At 41.3% G+C, this 19,883-nt stretch overlaps 1 protein-coding gene across 3 annotated transcripts in view; it reads left to right on the top strand.

Annotated features, from left to right (window-relative positions):
- Positions 1 to 19,883, top strand: part of LOC108883819 (low-density lipoprotein receptor-related protein 8) — a 75,230-nt gene that overhangs the window by 51,454 nt on the left and 3,893 nt on the right. For 2 of the 3 annotated variants that reach the window (XM_018677321.2, XM_018677323.2), the window contains exons 8-17: positions 2,940 to 3,059; positions 3,751 to 3,876; positions 7,533 to 7,704; positions 9,247 to 9,474; positions 11,405 to 11,523; positions 11,917 to 12,056; positions 15,355 to 15,496; positions 16,281 to 16,433; positions 18,173 to 18,463; positions 19,473 to 19,541. In XM_018677321.2, the coding sequence (XP_018532837.1) occupies positions 2,940 to 3,059; positions 3,751 to 3,876; positions 7,533 to 7,704; positions 9,247 to 9,474; positions 11,405 to 11,523; positions 11,917 to 12,056; positions 15,355 to 15,496; positions 16,281 to 16,433; positions 18,173 to 18,463; positions 19,473 to 19,541 (1,560 nt within the window). The remainder of the gene's footprint in view (positions 1 to 2,939; positions 3,060 to 3,750; positions 3,877 to 7,532; positions 7,705 to 9,246; positions 9,475 to 11,404; positions 11,524 to 11,916; positions 12,057 to 15,354; positions 15,497 to 16,280; positions 16,434 to 18,172; positions 18,464 to 19,472; positions 19,542 to 19,883) is intronic. The other variant, XM_018677322.2, reaches the window with a different exon arrangement.

Here is a 19,883-nt window from a genome sequence, read left to right on the forward strand (position 1 = left end):
CGTCTCTCCTTCAACTCGGGTCTTGTTCTCAGCTCATTAAAAGCGTGTCCACACACACCTAACTCATCGCTCTGCTCACTCAGCCGTTTACTTGCAAGATGTTTCGCAACTGCAACACACACAATAAAATAAAACCCACACACAGAAACAATGATACTCTCCGCTGCACTGAAACACACGTACATATACATAGATTTTCAGTGTGATTGCATTTGGTGCATCAGCCCCATAAGGGAAAATAAAGACAATGCATTACTCTCTGCGCTAAAGCATTTATTTTTCCTGTTTCCCATCTCATTAGAAATAATGGCATATTACCACAGTACTGACTCATTACTTGCCACACCATTCATTTCTTAACGCTGCACCATCAGTCTCTGCTTTCACTCAGAGAAACAGCTGAAAATAGGTAGTACATAATGGGTTACCATGGTGAAAGAGAGAGAAAGAAAGATGGAGGAGGAGCAGAGACGGAGAGACGTCATGTTTGTTTGCCCATGGGAAAGGAGAAGTGACCTCTAAATCATGGCTGTCCTTGGAAGCAGTCTGGAAAAACCTCTTCATGTTTTTACACAGGGCCTCTCTTGGGGCCTCTTTGTTACCCACCCAGTTCCTCTCAAAGTAACAGGAATGAGTGAGTCCTCAAATACAGCTATATCTTGGTCTTTTCTTGCTGTCTGCAGTTAATTCTGAGCTGACAGAGAGAAAGTAGCTGGAGCCACTGTGAGTGGCAGATTGCTGTCACCCATCCAGCTGAATTAGAGCTGAGAATTTAAAGCCCACGGTTACAGTCAGACTGGCACCTACACAAAGCAAAGCTTTGAAAGCTTTCCCACAAAATTAAACTTCAGTCAATCTGAGGAGAATCAACTTTATATTTGTGGTTGTTAGAATAAATTAAGAATATTGTTATGTAGGTGAGCAATTGTTATGTTTAGTTTTTTCTTAAATGCTCTATGGGTGAGATGAACTGGTCATCTTTGTTCTCTGCAGTCAAGGTATTGCTGGTATACTGGGCCTAACCCTGTGTACTCTCTGTTGTTGCTTCAGCTCATGCTGAATGTCTAAACAGGCAAAGGATAATATGTCAGTGTTGCATTCACAGCTTGTTTACGGTGCCCCCAGATGGCAAAAAAAAATTGTTAGTGTGGGTTTAAAATAAGTAATGCTTTAGCTCCAGTGCATAAAAATAACAATAACTTCCATTTAAACTTGTTTAAAGTGACTTATCATTGCATATACATGAAAAATGCAGGAAATGCAAGAAGAGAATTCATACCCTCCCTTGGATAAGTTTGGAACAAAAAGAGGAAGTAAAGTTAGCAGAACTGCACACATACAGTCTGTAAAATAAAATGTGTTTTAGCTTTCTGTTAAACAAAAAAAGCACACTGATTTTACATAAAAATATTTTCATTTGATTTACCCCCATAAAAACTGTTAGACTGTACCCTTTCAAAATAAAGGTTTTTACTAAATCCACATGGATTTTATAAGAATTTACGATGCTGTGTCTATTATTTAACACTAATACACACACTGCTACACTAGCTCAGATAAACATCCACTAAAGCAAAGCATTACAGATTAATGAGGTGTGAAAATGTGGAAACTGAAGTGATAATATACAAAACGTCTGTGTATTTTTCAGTTTGCTGTTTATATGCAGTATTTAAGTAATGAGGGTTTTTTTGTGAGGAATTTACTGATGCTGTGCTTTGCTCTCGGCTGACTGTTCTCACTCACTAACTCACTCATGTACAGTAGCCCTGCTTTCAGTGACTGATGATATAAAGTCCACTGGCTATTGACAAATGTGTTAGGGTAGGATACTGTTGACAGAAATAAGCACTGTGCTGTATTGAGGAGTGCAGCTTCTCTTGCTGTTTAATCCATTTTTGTCTTTATCTTCCCTTTCCAGTTGTCAGTTGTTTATTGTGCAGCTTAATTGTTGGTGTAAACAAAGCCTGTATGCTGTTGAATGAAATGTTGGAGACACTTTTTTTCTGGTAATCTTAGTTTTCACTCATTTGGCTTACCTTCTATGGTTCATTTAGACAATAGGCTTCTTTTGAATCTTTTTCAAACCAAACATGGACAGAAAGTGTGTTAAATAATTCAAATAATACCAAATGTATGCACCAGCTTATGATGAGATTTTGTCCTTAGCTATTCTGAACAAGTTTGTGGAGGAGATCAAAAAACTGACCCTGAAATTTCAGACAGTGACTTCTGAGCTCTTCTCGCTATCAAGTAATTCATAAACCCATTGTATGCAGCACAATCTAATCTAACTGCCTCTGCTTTCTTTATTGTGTGCCAACGTTGTGCCAGCTGCTTTGACCTAGTTTTAAATTAGAGAGGTTGCGCTTTTATATCTCATTCTATTTTTTATTTTTTTTTAGCTTCTGTCATTTTTGGGATGCGTTTACACCACTCTGCAGTGATTCATGCCTGTTTAATTTAGATATCCTTGCTCACTCCTGTGATAGATCCATATGGGACATGTCAGAATCCCAGTTCATGGCATTAATCCCCTCTACACACACATATTTCATATCCCTGATTCTCGGTTTAAGAGCTTCCTGTGCGTGTGATGTTGTGTCTCTTTGATTCCTTCACCACTTTTCAGAACATCTGATAAGGAATCAAAAAGGATGGAAAAGAGCTGAGCACAAAAGCTGAGATAAAATGAAGATTATGAAGATAATATCCTTTTCCACAACCTGTGTGCCACTCATATTTAAGCACCTTTATCAAAGATCACAAACCTTCCTTCTGCTCCTCCCCTCACAAAGAGAGATTTCACAGTATATGAAGCTGGGACGTTTTTTAAATCAGATATTGACATTTTAAATGACCTACTGGACGACTGTGTCCCTGCCTCCTCTATGATTGGCTGTGTGTGTGACCACTGGCTCCTTCTCTTTGTCTCCCAGGGCTGAATGAGTGTATGATTAACAATGGCGGCTGCTCTCATGTCTGCATGGACCGACCAATCGGCTTTGAGTGTCAGTGCCCCACCGGCTACCAGCTGCTGGACAAAAAGACTTGTGGAGGTAAATAAAGACACATACAGTTCAGACAGATAGATAAATGTATGGACTGGCTGCTGCCCAAGCTAACACGAGTCTGTGTGTGTGTTTGTGTGAGTGTGTTTTGCTTTGGGCAGCTCTCAGCTCTCTACCTGTCTGTCTTTGTTTAGTGTGCTCAGCCTATCTCTCCCACAGGGAACCTAGCACAGGCATACTACTCTCTCACACACGCAAACACACACACACAGACACACACACACACATGGTATGTCCTTCACACCCTTCCTCATCCTTTTAACACTACCATTTCCTCATCACACCCAAGGAAAAAGCCTGAGATCTGCTGGAGGGAAGCAGATCAGAGAAGTCGACAGGGACACACCCTGTCTCCCTGTTGACTTCTTTCTTCTTAACATGTCTGTGTGTTTCTCCAGCGCTCACAACCATAGATGTGCATTTTTATTCACCTATTCCGGCTGCTATCTTACTAAACAGCATTAATATACATTGATCAGACGCAACATTTAAACATGTGACCAGTTCAAGCGTTGTTCCTTAATGGCAAATGGTGTATATATATTTAAGGAATTTAGGTGTTTCTAGTCTGTTGCGGCTCGTGACAGTGAATTAGTCACTGTCTGTCACTGTCTGTCTCTGTCTGATTGTCTCTGTCTCTCACTTGATTGATAATCTCTCTTCCCTCTTCTTCCTGCAGACATTGATGAGTGTGAGAACCCTGACGCTTGTAGCCAGATCTGCATCAACTACAAGGGGGACTTTAAGTGTGAATGCTATGAAGGTTATGAGATGGACCCTGTCACTAAAACCTGCAAAGCAGAGGGTGAGTTACAATGATCAGTGATCAACGATGCAGTAAAGTGCAGTGTGTCTGACATGGTGTGGTTGAAGTGCGGGTCTCCTGTTTTAAGCTGAATGTGAGAGTCCTGGAAGAATATAGGTCTTTTGTTTGTTTCTTTCTTTTTTTTGCACAAATCCTGTGTTTTGTCTATTTTGTTTTTATGAAGTTTCTAAATGGATGTAACCTACAAAGTTTCCGACAAAACAAGCTTGGTTTGTTTGGGAAAAATTCGCCTACGCTGGAAGTTTAAAAAGCTGCGTTGTACTGTTGATAACAAGACGTTCTCTCAGATTTTGCACCGCCTCATTAGTGCAACACTTCTCTCTCGCAGCTTTTGTACCTCAGTGTCAAACCCTCCTCATCTCATAATCACAAACATCTTTCTGTTATCATTGCTCTGCACTTGCTTATGTACTTGACATAATTACTGAATCCAAAAAAAAAAAAACTCAGCAAGCATCACCAAGGCAACCACTCACTTTCTCCCAGGCCAAATCTGTCCTCCAGTGTCCCGTCCCATTAGACTTTTTTAGACATTTCGTGAGTGACAGACTGATGTGTTTAGCCATGCTGAACGCTTATAATTAGGTATAGTGACTCTTCAGGGGTACCTGGCTGAGTCACGGTGGCGGCTAATTACATCAATTTAATCTGGTCTCCCGTTAAGCTTGTTGACAACTGTTGTCAGAGTAGTGGAGAACAAAGTGAACTGCTAAGAGGCCAATTAATTCTCCCTTGACCTCCAGCTACAGCCAAAAGCTATTAGCAAGAGGGTTACAGAGAGAGGCCAGTTTATATGTTTACACTTCATTTCCCCCAAAATGTTCATTATTTAATTGGCAGGAAACAGTAAGTCAAATGAAATGTGGTGATTTGGTCCCTGTGGCTGTCAAATGCTGTGATTTTATTTCCCTCAATTAAACTGAGCTGATATCAAAGCTCAGCACTCACTTGTGTGTGTGTGTGTGTGTGTGTGTGTGTGTGTGTGTGTGTGCGTGCCTGCTTTTGTACATATTGTATTTATGTGTGGACTGTATCTGCCCCCCTCCCTCTGTCTGCACTTGTGTATTTCTCTGTGCATGACTGGCCAGTGTGTTTGCTATCAGTTTATCGTGGCCAGGAGAGAACTGTGTGTCTGGCAGTGTGTCAGAAAGCAGCCAAAGCAGAATGGCAGTGAACGCTGCAGTTCCAACGCTTGGTTTTGAGGCAATGAAAACTACTGCTGCCGTGACAGCCCATAAAACTAGCAGGGGACCATTTTCCGCTTTAGAGGGGGTTGGAAGTGTTGTCATTGTAATGGCCAGTTTTGGAGAACACTTAGTCCTCAAAAGTACTGTCATCGTTCAGACTTTGGGCTGGGAGAGGAAGGAAAGGGCAGAAAGAGGGAACATGCCGGAGTGCGATACTACAGTGAGGCTACGACACAGGCTGTCAAAAAGGGGAAACCAAGGCAAGTGAGCCATTAATGAGAAATTTTCATATCTGCCTCCAGAGATAACTGGCTGCAACTGCCATCCCATTACCCTACAGTGTCAGGAAGATATAGGCTCAATATAGACCTTACAAGACAAAGGTGGGCTGTAGTTGCTAGCTAGAGTGATAAAACCTTCCCTGTAGGCTCACACTGTGTCTGCTACCCACTTGTTTTTTTTCCCTGCCTGTATTATAACAGAATCAACATAGAAAAATTATCATGTAAATGTGTCTAAGGCCCCTGTACAGATCTGATTCTAATTAGAATGCATCCTGGGTCACCTTATCACAAGTGGACAGCTCTAAAAATAGGTGTGCATGCACCCAAAATGAAACAAGGACACACTGGGATGTAGGCAATGAGGTGCAGAGACTTATGTTCCATGCAAGGAAATGGAAAGTCACCTCTTTACAGCATGATTATTACACGACTGATAAATTCAGTCTGTACACATCACTATGATAGTGTCACTCTGTATTGTCATTTCACAACTATTTGCTCACAAATTTGTCTGTGTTCTTCTGTGTAGGTTTTCCAGTATGCAAATATCCACTTCAGTCCTCTACTCATGCAAATGTTTTGTTTTAGTTAGTGGTGGCCACAGTTACCCTACTGATAAAGGTGCTATATATAAGTTTTTGCTATTGCTACATAGCTTAGATTAGCAATGACAGGTTTTTAATTTACCAGTCTAGAGGAAGCGTTGCGATTTCAGTTCAGCATCAAACTTCTATTTCTATCGCTTCTTTTCTTCAACTGAAGTCAGCAAGCTAACCAGGAACCCCCGGCTCAGCCTGGCACACTTTGTCACGTTCCAATAGTGAGTTCCTGTCGCATCCAGACTGCTCTGAAGACATAGTTGCTGCTCAGAGGTCATATGCAACAATGTCCAAAACTCTTGGCAAATGACCATCACTATCATCTACTTCCCACAAGAAACCATGTTTGATGGCAGAGAAAACGTAAAAATTTGTTGCAGTCAAGTTTTAGGGAACTCAGTGACTGATCCCTATTGTTTTGAGATACTGTAGACAGCTAAGAGGAGATCTGTCTGATTTAACTTTGTTCAAGGCTATCTATCAGCTTTCAGAGGAAATGACTAGTTTTTTAGTGTGTGTGTGTGTGTGTGTGTGGTCACTCATGTCTGTTTAATTGCACTGTGTGTGTGACAGTGGGCAGTTTGCTTTTTAAAGAGGTGCAGCAGAATGCTAAGGTACTCCTGATCTATATTTGCAAGGAGAAAATAATAAGGGGCATACAACTTAATGATGCATGCAGACACACACTGATCAATACTCCGGCTATTCAGCACTTTTTAATGAAGGATTATTGTCCCCTGCACTCTTGTTAGAGAAGGATATTGAGCTGTATCACACAAGCTTTGTTGTGTTATTTATTTGAGCTAAAAGATCACATTCAGTTTATTGACTTTGGTGCTACAAATGTGCAGCAGCACATTAAGCTGCCATGCTTTTTGACACAGTGGTGAAGCCTTGGTGTTGTTACCATAGAGGAATTTCTACATCATTCCCTGACACGCTGTGTTTCCCATCAGGGTCAGCGGTCTTGAGTCCAGCACACAAATATTTCGATGCTGCACTGAAAAACCAATCTCTCAAGCTTATCGGCATCTTCCTTTTTTTATGTCCTTCCTCTGCATCAGAATAGGGCTGTATGTTTTGGGTTTAATTATTGACACAAGTGCAGGCACAGCCATTATTTCTTATTCAATCTAAATCCAGACCATGTTTGCTCAGAATGTGCTTAGAACTTGATTTTGCTGGATAAAGGTTAGAAATATTTTCACACACCGCACTTGCTGCTGAATTTAAATCACATTAGCGGTGCTGTGCATAGATGATCTGTGGAGCTCCCGGACAAGAGCATTTTTCTAATAAGAGATACCAGCTTGAGCCCTTCTTCTGGCCCATTACCAAACTGTCAGAGCTGATTTGACTGGGCATTACTGAAGCACATCCCAACTCCAGTGTATTTGCCTTGCTAACAATGTATTCATTCTGCTGCAGCCCTTTTTTATAAATTGCCTTGGGCTGTAAAATTTAGCCGCGTGCACTCATCCACATTTTAACCCTGACTTCATGCTTGTTTTTCCTGCCCATTATCACCAGAATTAATGCCTAAATCTTCTGTGCTTTGCATGCAGGGAAAAGCCCTTACCTTCTGTTCACCAACCGGCACGAGATCCGACGCATTGACCTGGTGAAGAGGGATTACAGCCAGGTGGTGTCCACCCAGAAGAATGCAGTGGCTCTGGACCTGGATGTGGCCAACAACCGTGTTTTCTGGTGCGATCGCTTTCACCGAAAAATCTACAGGTAAACTGAGAGCTGAGTTACTGTTACTTACTTTATTTCATTTCATGAACACTGTTGTAGATCAGAAACATGATTTGATTAGAACACTTAACCTGTGGAGTTCAATTGGAAACAAAGTAATATTTACATTCATCTGTGTTCATTTGCCATAGGTTTTCTTCTTCTCTGCCTTCTACTGGTACATTGCTACATTACCAGCACCAGCTTACAATCAAAATCACTTGCTGAATCATGTCACTTGAATGTATGGGCATCTTTGTGTGTGTGCTGCACAAGATACAAACAAAACAGGGACCCATTCTTAAAAACATTGCTCTGTAGCACCACTAGTGGCCAATAGATCCACAAGGGTCCTTTAATTTAGACCAGGTTGAGTACAGGGAGGGAAACCTCACTCCACAGCAGATGGCTTATTTTATAGAAGCTTGACTTTGGCCTGAGTCCTGAGTAATGCATAATTTTAACACAGAAGTTCTTTAAATGCAATTATCTGATATAGTACTTTGCATCATGAACCATGAATGTGACAGATGTTTTCTCTATATATGTGTTCATAATCTTCTCAGCATACTTTTCAATTTTCAGTATGAATAAGCTTGTTTCTGTCTAAATGCCTACATCTTGAATGACAAATGTTTTTTGAAATTTAATCAAGTTGAGTTGATGGCTCAGACCTGCTATTATTTCAGATTAATTCCACCCTTCCTATTGTTATCCCAACTACGTTTTCTCCCCTGAGTGTATTCTAATTGGAGCACTGTGTTCTCTTCACAAAATGGATGTTAAGAGAAAAGCTCTCCGGGGAAACTAAAAATTGAAATTCCAGTTCGGGAGCACAGCTGCCCGGCCCTCACCTCACACCTCTGCCGGGGCCAAGTCATTAGCGCGCAGGGCAACCCCTGAGTGAGGCCTTGTCTATTCTGATAAGTGGTCCACCTAAGAAGGACACTAACCCCCGGATGAACCTGCTTTACCGCATGGCCCAAGGCTACAGCTCACACACAGCAGCCCCGCTCCCTCGGCTCTGCAGTCACTTTACAGAACAGTGGAGGATGGAGAATTAGTTTATGCATCACCAGTGATCGGACATAATCTGGATGGTGTCCACTTGTCCTGTGATTATCCTGCATGTGCTCATCCGTCCACTCTATATCTATATATTCATTCAGTCAGTCATTCATAGTTTTTGCTAGGAGTGTCTTCTTCTGGCTCTGGTTTTCTATAGTTATTTTTAAGAATCTAACTACTTTTAAGGAAAAGTATGTAAAATGCTTTAGTTTGTAATAAAATCACTAAAGTCTGTATTTTACAATGATAAATGTTTTTGGTATGCTGCCATGTAATATGTAGGACAGTGTATATCGGCTCATTATCACAAAATAAGGCCCACCAGGCTGTCAGCACCCCTCCACTTCACATTGATTTTGCAGTAATATCTGCCTTGCTCGTAGAATATGTCTTACATATTTCCCTGCCCTCAAAATACTCCTTGCTCCCTCTCTTTCCTCCCTTCTCTTCTATTTCTTCCCTGTCCCCCTGCAGTGCCTTCATCCATGAGGCCAATGACCCCTCCCAGCAGGTGCCGTTGGTGGATTCATCTCTGCAGACCCCTGTGGGGCTGGCTCTGGATTGGCTCCAACACAACCTGTACTGGACCGACTCCGGAGACAAATCCATCTCCGTGGCCTCGGTGGACGGCACCAAGAGGCATGTCCTCATCAACACTGACCTGAGTGAACCCCGGGCCATAGCGCTGGATCCCCACCACGGGTAAGACGGATATGTCAAGTGTGTGCTAGGGTTTTTCTTTGAGTAGGCACACAATATCAAATGCCTTGAAACCAGGCTTACAAATCGAGTCGAAAGGATCAATAATGATCATCTCTAAGCCATTCTCGCTATCGATCATTATAATGCAGGAAACCACTGACCTAATTTTAGAAAGTATGCTACTGATCCTGTTTATTCCTCATCTATATTGAAGATGATGGTCGATGACCCCACATAAAGATTTATGAAGTAATTTCAGCTTGGGACCCAGAAATTGAATAAACATAATCCTCTTTTGGGACCAGAAGAGAAGAGAACTCTTGTTGCTACACATGAGCCCGCGACCTAGTTTAGCATCCTGACTCAATAAATTTTTAGAAATTCTGTCCTAGATGATCGCTCCTAATCTGGGAAGCTTTATAAATTTCTGCCAGCACGTGCTTCTGTAGCTTTTGTGTTTTTTGGTGATCCAAACCCAGATGAAAACAAACACGCACAAAAATAAACTGAAACAAACAGGCACATAGCCTAAACAGAGGCGAACACACAGTGAGATTTGCTGCACATTACAGATCCAATCACAACTGCCCAACATGAGTCCAGCACACACACACGAATGGTGACCGTGATGCCAAATGACTGTTCTGTCTTTACGGGAAAATTCACTTGATGTCAGTTAATGAACATTTACATAGAAATGACTGTGTAAATCTCTGTGTACTTTGCTGCTATGATCTCTGTCTGATATTGCCCAATAACCATTCAAACTATACTGAACTCTCACAGTAACAGCATTTAAATTAGCTGGTTTAGCAGAGTATTTCCCAACATTGATGCTTTAACACAGCCGCAGAGTAGCATTGCTACTAATTCTGACATAAAGGGCTGTTTGAGTGCACGCATCTGGAAAGCAAAACAGTGCATGAGACAATAAAAGTTGCGTGCTTATAGACTTGAAATATTGGGTAGAGGAAGAGAAGTAATGACACAAAGACAAAAGCTCTAAGGAAATAGTTATAAATCACTGTAAGTCTGGCCAAGGAATTATAAAAGATCAGTCTGGGAGATTTTTACCGTATCCCCACAAGATGACTACTTCACCCACACTCAAACAAACTGTATACAGTATATTAATTAATATGACCTAATAAGATGCGAGCCATCATATCAGAAGCCTGAATAGTAGCTGCTTTAGTCCTAATAACAACTGGGCTTCTACAAGTTGCAAAATGCTGCAGAAAGCGACTGTGAGATGCCATGACTTGTGTTGTGGTTTCACGGTGCTGAATGGACAGCTCCCATAGAGTTGTACAGATCTCTCAGTTTGTTATAGTGATCTAAAGTCTAGTTTCTTTCATTACTTCTGTCATCACAAGTGGTTTTATAATATAACAGTCACTATTAAGAGAAGTTTGTCCCTTTCTGTGTCTCCTTCAAGCAGCATTTTCTAAAAATGTTCGCTCCCTGTCCTATATTTTGGCTGTATAACGCATAGGTAATTTTTAGCAGCACTTTCGTCTTGCTAGTGCAGAAATTGTGGTGCAGTCCCCATAATGAATATAGAAGAATAAATCTGACATTTGCCTAAAAAGGAAAGTAACCCTGCTGGTGGCTGGTAGAGTGGAAACAAAGAGCACTACCTGCTGCTCAGAAACTCAAAACTCCATCAAGGAAAGATTCAAGCAGGGAAATGTTAAAGCACTGGACTCACTAACTGTTTGACAGGTGATATTAGCACAAAACTCAACTCTCAGCCCAACAGTGTCACCAGAGTAATAACAGCATTATTGAAGACAATTTTAAAATAGCAGCATAAATACTATTCTTGAAACACTAGCATTATTATTTTCACATTTCTTGCTGAGCACAGCAGTACTACATGAACACTCACAATATACACATAATAACACAATATATTTGTTCTATCTAGCTTTATGTACTGGTCTGACTGGGGCACGCAAGCAAAGATAGAGAAGGCCGGGATGAATGGAGTGGACCGACAGGTGCTGGTGGCTGATAACATTGAATGGCCCAATGGCATCACTTTAGGTGAGAAGAGAACAGCTGTTTTTCATCTCATGTCCTTACATCAGGTATCACACTGTGCTGTATCTTACAGTATTCTGGCTTTTGTTGTGTGTTCCTAAATGTCCAGTCCTGAAAGGAGCTAATGCACTCAATCAACTCATTATAGGCAAAGGTCAAAAGTAATTGTAATGATAATGGCAAAAAAAATATTTGCTTTGGAGTGATATTTGAAGAAGTCGTGTATCGACACAGTAAAACTTGTAGTGATGTAATCGTGAGAATCTGACATTTTAAAACGTAATCAATATCACCTAAAGGGATTTGTTGGTCAGAGTGCGAGAGTGCTTACCGTGAAGACAATCAATTGCTACTCAGCTTAGGACCTGTCTCTGTGTGTGTATGTGTGTTTCCCAGATGTAGCAAACAGGCGTCTGTACTGGGTGGACTCTAAGCTGCACCTCATAGCCAGCGTGGACCTGAACGGAGCTCACCGCAGAACACACATGTCGTCTGCAGAGAGACTGGGACACCCCTACGCTCTGGCTGTTTTTGAGGTTTGTGTGTGTGTGTGTGTGTGTGTGTGTGTGTGTTTATATTATCTCAGCAAGAGATTACAAGGATTTTGGGCAGTTGTCCATGATATCATCCAGCCTCCCCCAACTCATCATATCTACATCTCTCTCATTAGCCTCACAGGGAGCCTGCAGTGCAACTGGGAATTTGAATGTAATGACTGTTGAATTCAATTTATTGTATGCTCAGTCTGTGTATGTGTGTCTGTTTTCCCCTGTGGGATTGACAGGCTGAGCATACTAAACAGAGGACAGGGATATGTAGAGAGCAGCCTAAAGCAACACACACACAAACACACACACACACACACACTTATACTTTTGGTCATCAGCCAGCTCCCCTCTGTGTGATATGTCAGGGCCATCAGAGAGCTTAAATCTGGTCCGGTGCCAGGCAGTCCAGCAAATCTGCTGCCCCGTGGTTCCTGTGCTGCGTCTGTGCCTCTGTGCTTTCGCTTACAAACTCTTGTCTGTGCCGACCCTGCAGCTGCAAGTATCTCCCAGCCGGTGTCAGAGGGGTGGTAATGACATCACCCTAGTTGGCCCACTCCCCAGTGGGACTCCTCTCAAGGGGAACTGGTCTCAATGGGAGCAGAGATACAGATTTCATTCAGCAGAGCGGCAGATTTACAAGAATGAATTTCTGAAAATATGCACATTGGTTGAGCTCAGGGGTCATGAAACTTGTTCAAGGTGATTTTTTTTTAGTCAAAACACCAAGACTGGATTTAGATTTCTCTCCTGTGACAATAGCAACAGAGCAAAGAAGATTCAACTCTGCAGACTTATGCTAAAACACACAGATGGAGCAAGACTATTCAGAGTTACTTCACTTAAAGTAGCAATGCCACACTGTAACAATATTTCACTACAAATACAACCTCTGCATTCCAAAAGTACACAAGTCTTATCAGTATATTAGATATTAATATATTATTAGTAGTGTTTTAAATGTATTTTAAGAGTCAGTAAAAGTAAAAGCACTCATTTTACAGAATAACTCAGTTCAGTGTTGTATTGTTATTCAGTATAATATTGCACCATTATTATTGATGGATGAATGTGTATGCAGCACTTCAGTGCCAGAGCTAATCAAAGCTTAACATGGAAATACTCAATTAAAGAGCATGTAATTATTCACAGGATTACATTGTACCACTGCTATAAAGCTCTTTTATAACAGAAACACTTGTTTTACTCCCATACTTTAAGCTATTAACCAAATGAAAATAGCTGTCCAATGTGTAACCTTGAGACTTTTTTTTTAACCATAACACAGCCTGCGCTGTAGTATCACTGAGCAATGATGATAAATCCCCTCTGGTGTAATACATAATCGATCTGGGGATGCTCCCTGCCCTGTAGTGACTACAAGGTGACCTTCTTGTTCAGGAAGTTGAACACACACTAGCTCAGTGTTATTGGGTTGAGCTTGCTGTATCGTACATCACATTACCATCTCTTTCTGACTCAGTGACTGACTCAACACAAACACACACACGCACACAGTCCTGTGGCGAGGCATATTGTCTTGCCTCTCGCCGGAGATTAGCCTGTAGTTTCTAAGGCAACCACAAAAAATATCAGCTCCTGTCTAAAACTGTCTTTTTAAACTGTTGAGGGAGTGAACTGTGGAAATAAAGCAAACAAATCAATTAATAAACAACAGGCATGTTGTTAAAATTTACCTTTGAGTTACTGTACTTTGGTCTAAATAGGATCATTTAGATAGGATCATTTAAGACCTAATGCTGTAACAAACCACAAAGGATATGCCAGACACTTCAAGCCTTTGAAAAGAAAACCAAATAGTAGATTGAATCTTCTTCTACAATGTGTCACTAAACCATTTATCACGTACCTGCTGCTTAGTGTAGCACTGCAGCTCCATTTATATTTATCAATAAAACCTGTCTTACCACTAAACCTGTATATGAATTTCCTAGATGCATTCATCCACTCATAATATTTGCAGCAAAAGCCAAATTAACATCCTTTCTTTGCTACAAAAGATAATGAATTAGACTCAGTGTGGCAACAAATATGTACCAGTGCATATTTCACTTGCCCTAATTTTCTCTCTATTGTTTTTCCTCCAATAAATTAGACTTTTACTGTTAGTTAAAGACAGCATCTAGCCATGTGTAATCTGCCTCAGCATGCATCCTCTTTCTCTGCTCTCTCTGTAGTTCATTTGTCTTTGTTTATTTTCTGTGCTCATGTTTTATTTTATTGTTCCTCTGTTCCATTCACCATTCGCTGTTACCTCCATAGAAACAAATAGCTGATACATTAGCTATATACCATATACTGTAAAATGTAAGAAAAATAAACCATACTGTTTTTAGTTTTAGTTCAGTTTATTTAACATTCTTAGGAGGAAAAACTCATGGAGTTGGATGACATGGTTAAATCCAAGACTTTCTTCCATTGTGGTTCTTGATGAAACAAGACTAGCAGCTCCATAAGGTTGTACATTAGCTCAGCAGTACTTTGAACTAAAGGCTAACATCAGCATGCTAACATGACGTGACAAAGCTAACATGATGATGCTGTTTCCCACATTTACCATCTTAGCTCTCTGTGTTAGCTTGCTGGTATGGCCTAATAAGCACTAAACACAGCTGAGGCTGAGGATTGTCATTAGTTTTGCAGCTGTTTAGCCATAAAAAAGACAAATTTGAATATAAGTGAGGCTGGACAAACTGACAAATGTGGATCAGATGATGACAATCCTTCCTGTAGTTGTTGACACTTTTCACTCAAAACCACAAATGTGACCTCGTGGTGGCACTAGAGGGAAAGTCAGGCAATGACCAGAATATATAGGATTCATCATCGGGCGACTATGAATATCTGTACAAAACATCATGGCAATGCATGCAATAAATGTCAAGATATTTCAGTCTGGATTAAAGTGCCAAACTGACTGACAGACAGACATTGCAGTCAACATGGCCAAAAATAGCAAGGATGCACAAGTGACGGGATAACATCATATTACCAACAAGCCCAGAACTAATGCCCATCATAGCTAAAATCAAAGCAAAAATAAATAATATTTTAAAAATGACCCCGCAAATTTTAACTAAGATGGAAATCTTTCACTTCTAAGTTTCCCAAAAGTCATAAAGTGATTATGCTTTTAAATTCTGAAATGTAATGATTAGATCAGAATTCTTGTTTGCCGATATATGCTCTTTGTTTCAAGTCCAACACAACCTGATGAGCTTGTATTGTGTATCACTCATACTAAGATGTGTTTTTCCTTGTTTCTCAGGATCGGATCTACTGGACAGACAGAGACAGGGCAGCAGTCTTCATGGCCAACAGGCTGACCGGTCAAGACATCCACACCTTGGCTGAAAACCTAAATGATCCCCACGACATTGTGGTCTTCCACCAACTCCGGCAGCCGCAAGGTGTGTGTACAGTACGAGTGAGGGACTTGGCTTGTGTGTCTGTTGGTGCACCATTACACCTCACCTGTGATTGTGTGAGCGGAGTCATGTCTCTGTGACCAAGTTTCCTCTGCGGGGTCCGTGTCGACCCAGGTACATGAATAAATGATGCTGAGGCTTGTGGCTGTGGTAGAGTGATCAAAGCTGTGGGAGCAGCAGTACATTGGCACGTCTGTCAGATCACTGCCTCCAACCCGGTTTTCCCTAACAGGACAATCCAGATTTGAGTTGAACTGAACGGAGCACTTAATCATGAATGTGATGGCTGGTTATATTTTCTTTCTGTGTGTCAGTTTCCATATCTATCTCTGCCTGCCTGTTACTTTCTATTCATATTTCCCACTGTATAATCTATGCTCATTTCTATATCAGTCTTTCACTGTCTTTCCAGTTCGATCTTCATACATGACTGTCTTTCCTAGTTTATATTTAAACAAGACTTAAGGATGAATGATAAGAGTTGGACCCGGCGCAGCAGCACAGAACCTGGTTCATATTTACAGCAAGTTTCTGTGTGTTGCCACTTTTATTTTTTGTATTGTTTTAGGTTTTGTTTACACAAACTAATGGGCTTTGTTGTAAGGGGATTCAACATTGTTCACAGTGGGGAAAAACAGCAACTTATTCTGCCTCTTTCTTACTTTCTCTTATCTCCCCAAAGCTGTAGAAGTGATAATCTTATTTATGTAACCACAACTGTGTAATTCTTCATGCCACTTCTCTTTCTCTATGTCACTTTCTCCAGGCCCAGACAGCTGTAATCTGGGCAGCGTGGCCAATGGAGGCTGTGAGTACTTGTGTCTTAAGGCTCCACAGATAACCGAGCATTCGCCCAAATACACCTGCGCCTGCCCCGACGGACAGGACCTGGGGCCCGATATGAGGGGCTGTGTGCCAGGTGAGCGTGTTTATGAGTGCTAATTGGGAGTATTTAGTAATCAATAGCACCTAAAGGGATTTGTTGGGCACAGCGCCACAGTGCTTACTGTGCAGATAATCAGATTTTGCCTCACTTAAGGAAAGTTTTGATTTTAAACAGTAGCCTGCTGGATTAAAAAGAGACTTGAGGCCAGTGCTGAATTGTTAGATAGCTGTATAATGATAACAATAATTAACTTTTTTATTCTGCACCCAGTTACAAAGCGGTGTACAGTCAAACTAACAAACATAATTATCAATTGAATTATATTACTTGTTATCTGGCAAATCTTAAAAATGTGTGACTTCATAATCTTGCATGTCTTCTATAGTGTTATATTACCAGCACAATTTCAGTCATTTAACTGTTCTTTCATATTTTATTCAAGTAGCCTATTCATAAAACTGCCCAAAACTTAAAATGACTGACTTGACTCACATGTCACATTTCAATACATATTTTATTTGTAGTAGGTAATAATTGATAGTAAATGATTTGATATTCTCCCTCCAAGCAACATACTGTAGCTATTGAACTATTAAAGGTAGTTGCTAAGCAACACATACAGAGGGTGGATACAATAACATAGAGCACAATGCAAAGTAATGCAATCTAACATAACATGTCTAGCACAAATACTACCTGTGTATAGGTTATGAAATTGTATCATATGTCTTTATTACATACTGTATGGTGTACGCTGTATTGTCACCCCAGGGAGGGGGCAGCTGTTTGAACAGACTGAAGATCAGCTTTAGGCCCTATAATTATAAACCAGAATGTTTTGACTAAAAGAAGGATTATAAACTTCACAAAGGAAGTTTTTAGTGCATGACAAGAACTGCACTCTTGTTGCACTCTTGCTGCACTGCTGCTGTGCTGCGTCCAACCTTCTCAAGCACAAGGTCATATGAGCAGTTAATGTTAATGGTTTTTAGTCACTGGGTCGTTTTGTTTATTAATGATCTCACACCACCATTATGTCAATCACAACAGATGACCTCAACCATATGTCATTACATTAAATATCAATCGATATAGCCATATGAAACAGTGTGTAATCAAACAGTAGTAGTAGATATATTTCAAGGCCCCAAAAACATATTTTCTCAATCAGCTTCTTACAAGCTATACATGAGAGATTCCTGTATTTGTGGCATAATCTCTGCTCCTCTCAGTGGAACATTTTAATCAAAATGTGACAGGTGTGGGGTTGTATGCTCGTGTTGTCAGGCCACTTAAATTTGAGCCACAAACCACACCCACACAGGCAGCACAGGAACTGAATTTTGGCTGTTAATGAGTAATGTCTAGGGATGTTTCTCCCCTAACTTGAACAGTGAGCTTATTAGTCATAATATTTAAAGAATATTTAATGGAAAAGTTTAGAATGTGTGGATTTGTGGACAATGTCTAGTTAACTCACTGTACCACTAGCTGTAGAGCTGATTATAGGCTGATCTTGTTACCTTCAGACAGACAAACTTGTTGTTTTCCCATGTTTACAGTCTAGCTAAGCTAAGCTCTTGGGTATAGCTTCACACTTAAAGACTGAACTGAGAGTGGCATCAATCTTCTCATCTAAGTCTCTTCAAGAAAGTGAATGAGCATATTTCCTAAAATGTCAAAGTGTGTGCATTTTCAGGAGCTTTAACACATTTACAATAATTCATTTTCTTGAACTAAAGTTTTCCACTGTTCTCTTCCTCTCCTTGTAGCAGCACCAAGAAGCGACACAACACTGACATCCACACCTCCCACCAGGCATACACCTGGCACCAGAGCAACTGTTGCTGAAGACTTCCCTCCGCCGTCGGGGGGAATATCGCAGGCGGACGCCACCCCCCATTTGACCACGGCTCCCTCTGGTGCCCCAGAGCTCCTCACACCTCTCTCCACTCTCAAGCCTGTGTCATCGCAGGAGTCAAAGGCTTTGGGCTCCCACTCTACAGCCACTGCCATGGTCATCTCCACGACGCCTGCAGGGGACAGCAGTGTGTCACAACACTGTGAGTGGACTGTGAATTCAAAATGATTTTTATCAGTTCTGCCTGTGTGACTGCGGAAAATACGACTACACATACTGTAAAAAAAAAAAAAAATCTCATTTAGAGTCTTAAAGACAGATATGTGAGCATTCATGCCTTGATGTCACCCCTCAGATTCAAACATGATTTATCACTCATCTTCAGCCCTATGTGATTAACATTTTTATTGTGACCCCTGGAGTCCTGTGTATGATTTGGAAAGGGCAGAGCAGCCCATTCAGGAGTTAAGGAAAGATGGGGCTCAGTCTCCTGATAAAGCGCCACTTTCACCTGAACACCCCCATCTCTCTCCAAGTACCACATCCTCTAGTCCTACTCACACTCGTAATGTAGCTAACAACCTCACCCTCACTGTAATGATGACATTAAAGTGAGATATCTGTGAGACCCAACAACCACGCTCGACTGGCTTTAATAGGAGTGATGGATGGCACCTTGTCGCCTCGGAAATGTCGCCTTTCCCTCCATAAATTGTGTTCTGTGTGGGCTGTTGTGTGTCTGCGAAGGCATGTGTGCTCTGATGTAAGTGTACATAAATAAGTGTGTTAGTAAGTATGAGGTATGTAAATGAGAGTGAGTTGCGAGGTGACATTGGAGCCTGATCGAGCAGAGATGGATGAAGTGCAGAAGGTCAGGAGGTAGTGTCAAGGTCGCACTTCGGCAAATGCCAACCGACTCATCATTTTTGCGCTCCCTCTTTCATTTTTCATTCCAACCTCTTTTTCACTATCTGTCTCTCTTTGTAAAACACTCACGCTGTGCATGCATGATCACCCGCTCCCCGCCTCTCTGTTTTATCTCCCTTCTCTTCCACCGGCTTTCCTTTCCTGCCTCCCCTGCTTATCCCTCACTCTATTTCTCACACATTTTTTTTTATCCTGTATGCTTTCCCACTCTTATCCTTTCTCGCCCCGCTGTGTTTTCATCCTCATACTCTAACTCCTCTTTCTCGTTTCATCTCTCTCTATAGCTGGAGGTGAGCATTTCCTCATGGGCGAGAATTTGACAGTGGCTGTTTTGGGAGTGGTCATCCCCATCGGTAAGTCACCTGAAGCTTCCTTGTCTGTGTTTGTCTGTCCACACTAAAGGCCTGCAGAGCTGCATAAAGCTGCTGTCTACCTGCTGCCTATGGCCACTCTGTTTGTAGTCCATTCACACTGACCCTGCTGTGGCAGGATGAGAGAAGCCTGGCCCACAGGTCTTCTTCGCTGAGATTTCTCATGAGTCGTTTCCTGTGCGTCTGACATTGCTGTCACACTGCATTATTCACTTCACACTGTGTTGTTGTGTTGGGTTCTGCTACAGCCAGAGGACTCCTGTCAGTAGACCCTGTAGTTTAACATACCATGGTGCAATAAGAAAACATTTAAAACATTATCTT

This window comes from Lates calcarifer, linkage group LG4, assembly GCF_001640805.2.
Source record: "Lates calcarifer isolate ASB-BC8 linkage group LG4, TLL_Latcal_v3, whole genome shotgun sequence".
Classification (NCBI taxonomy): Eukaryota; Metazoa; Chordata; class Actinopteri; family Centropomidae; genus Lates; species Lates calcarifer.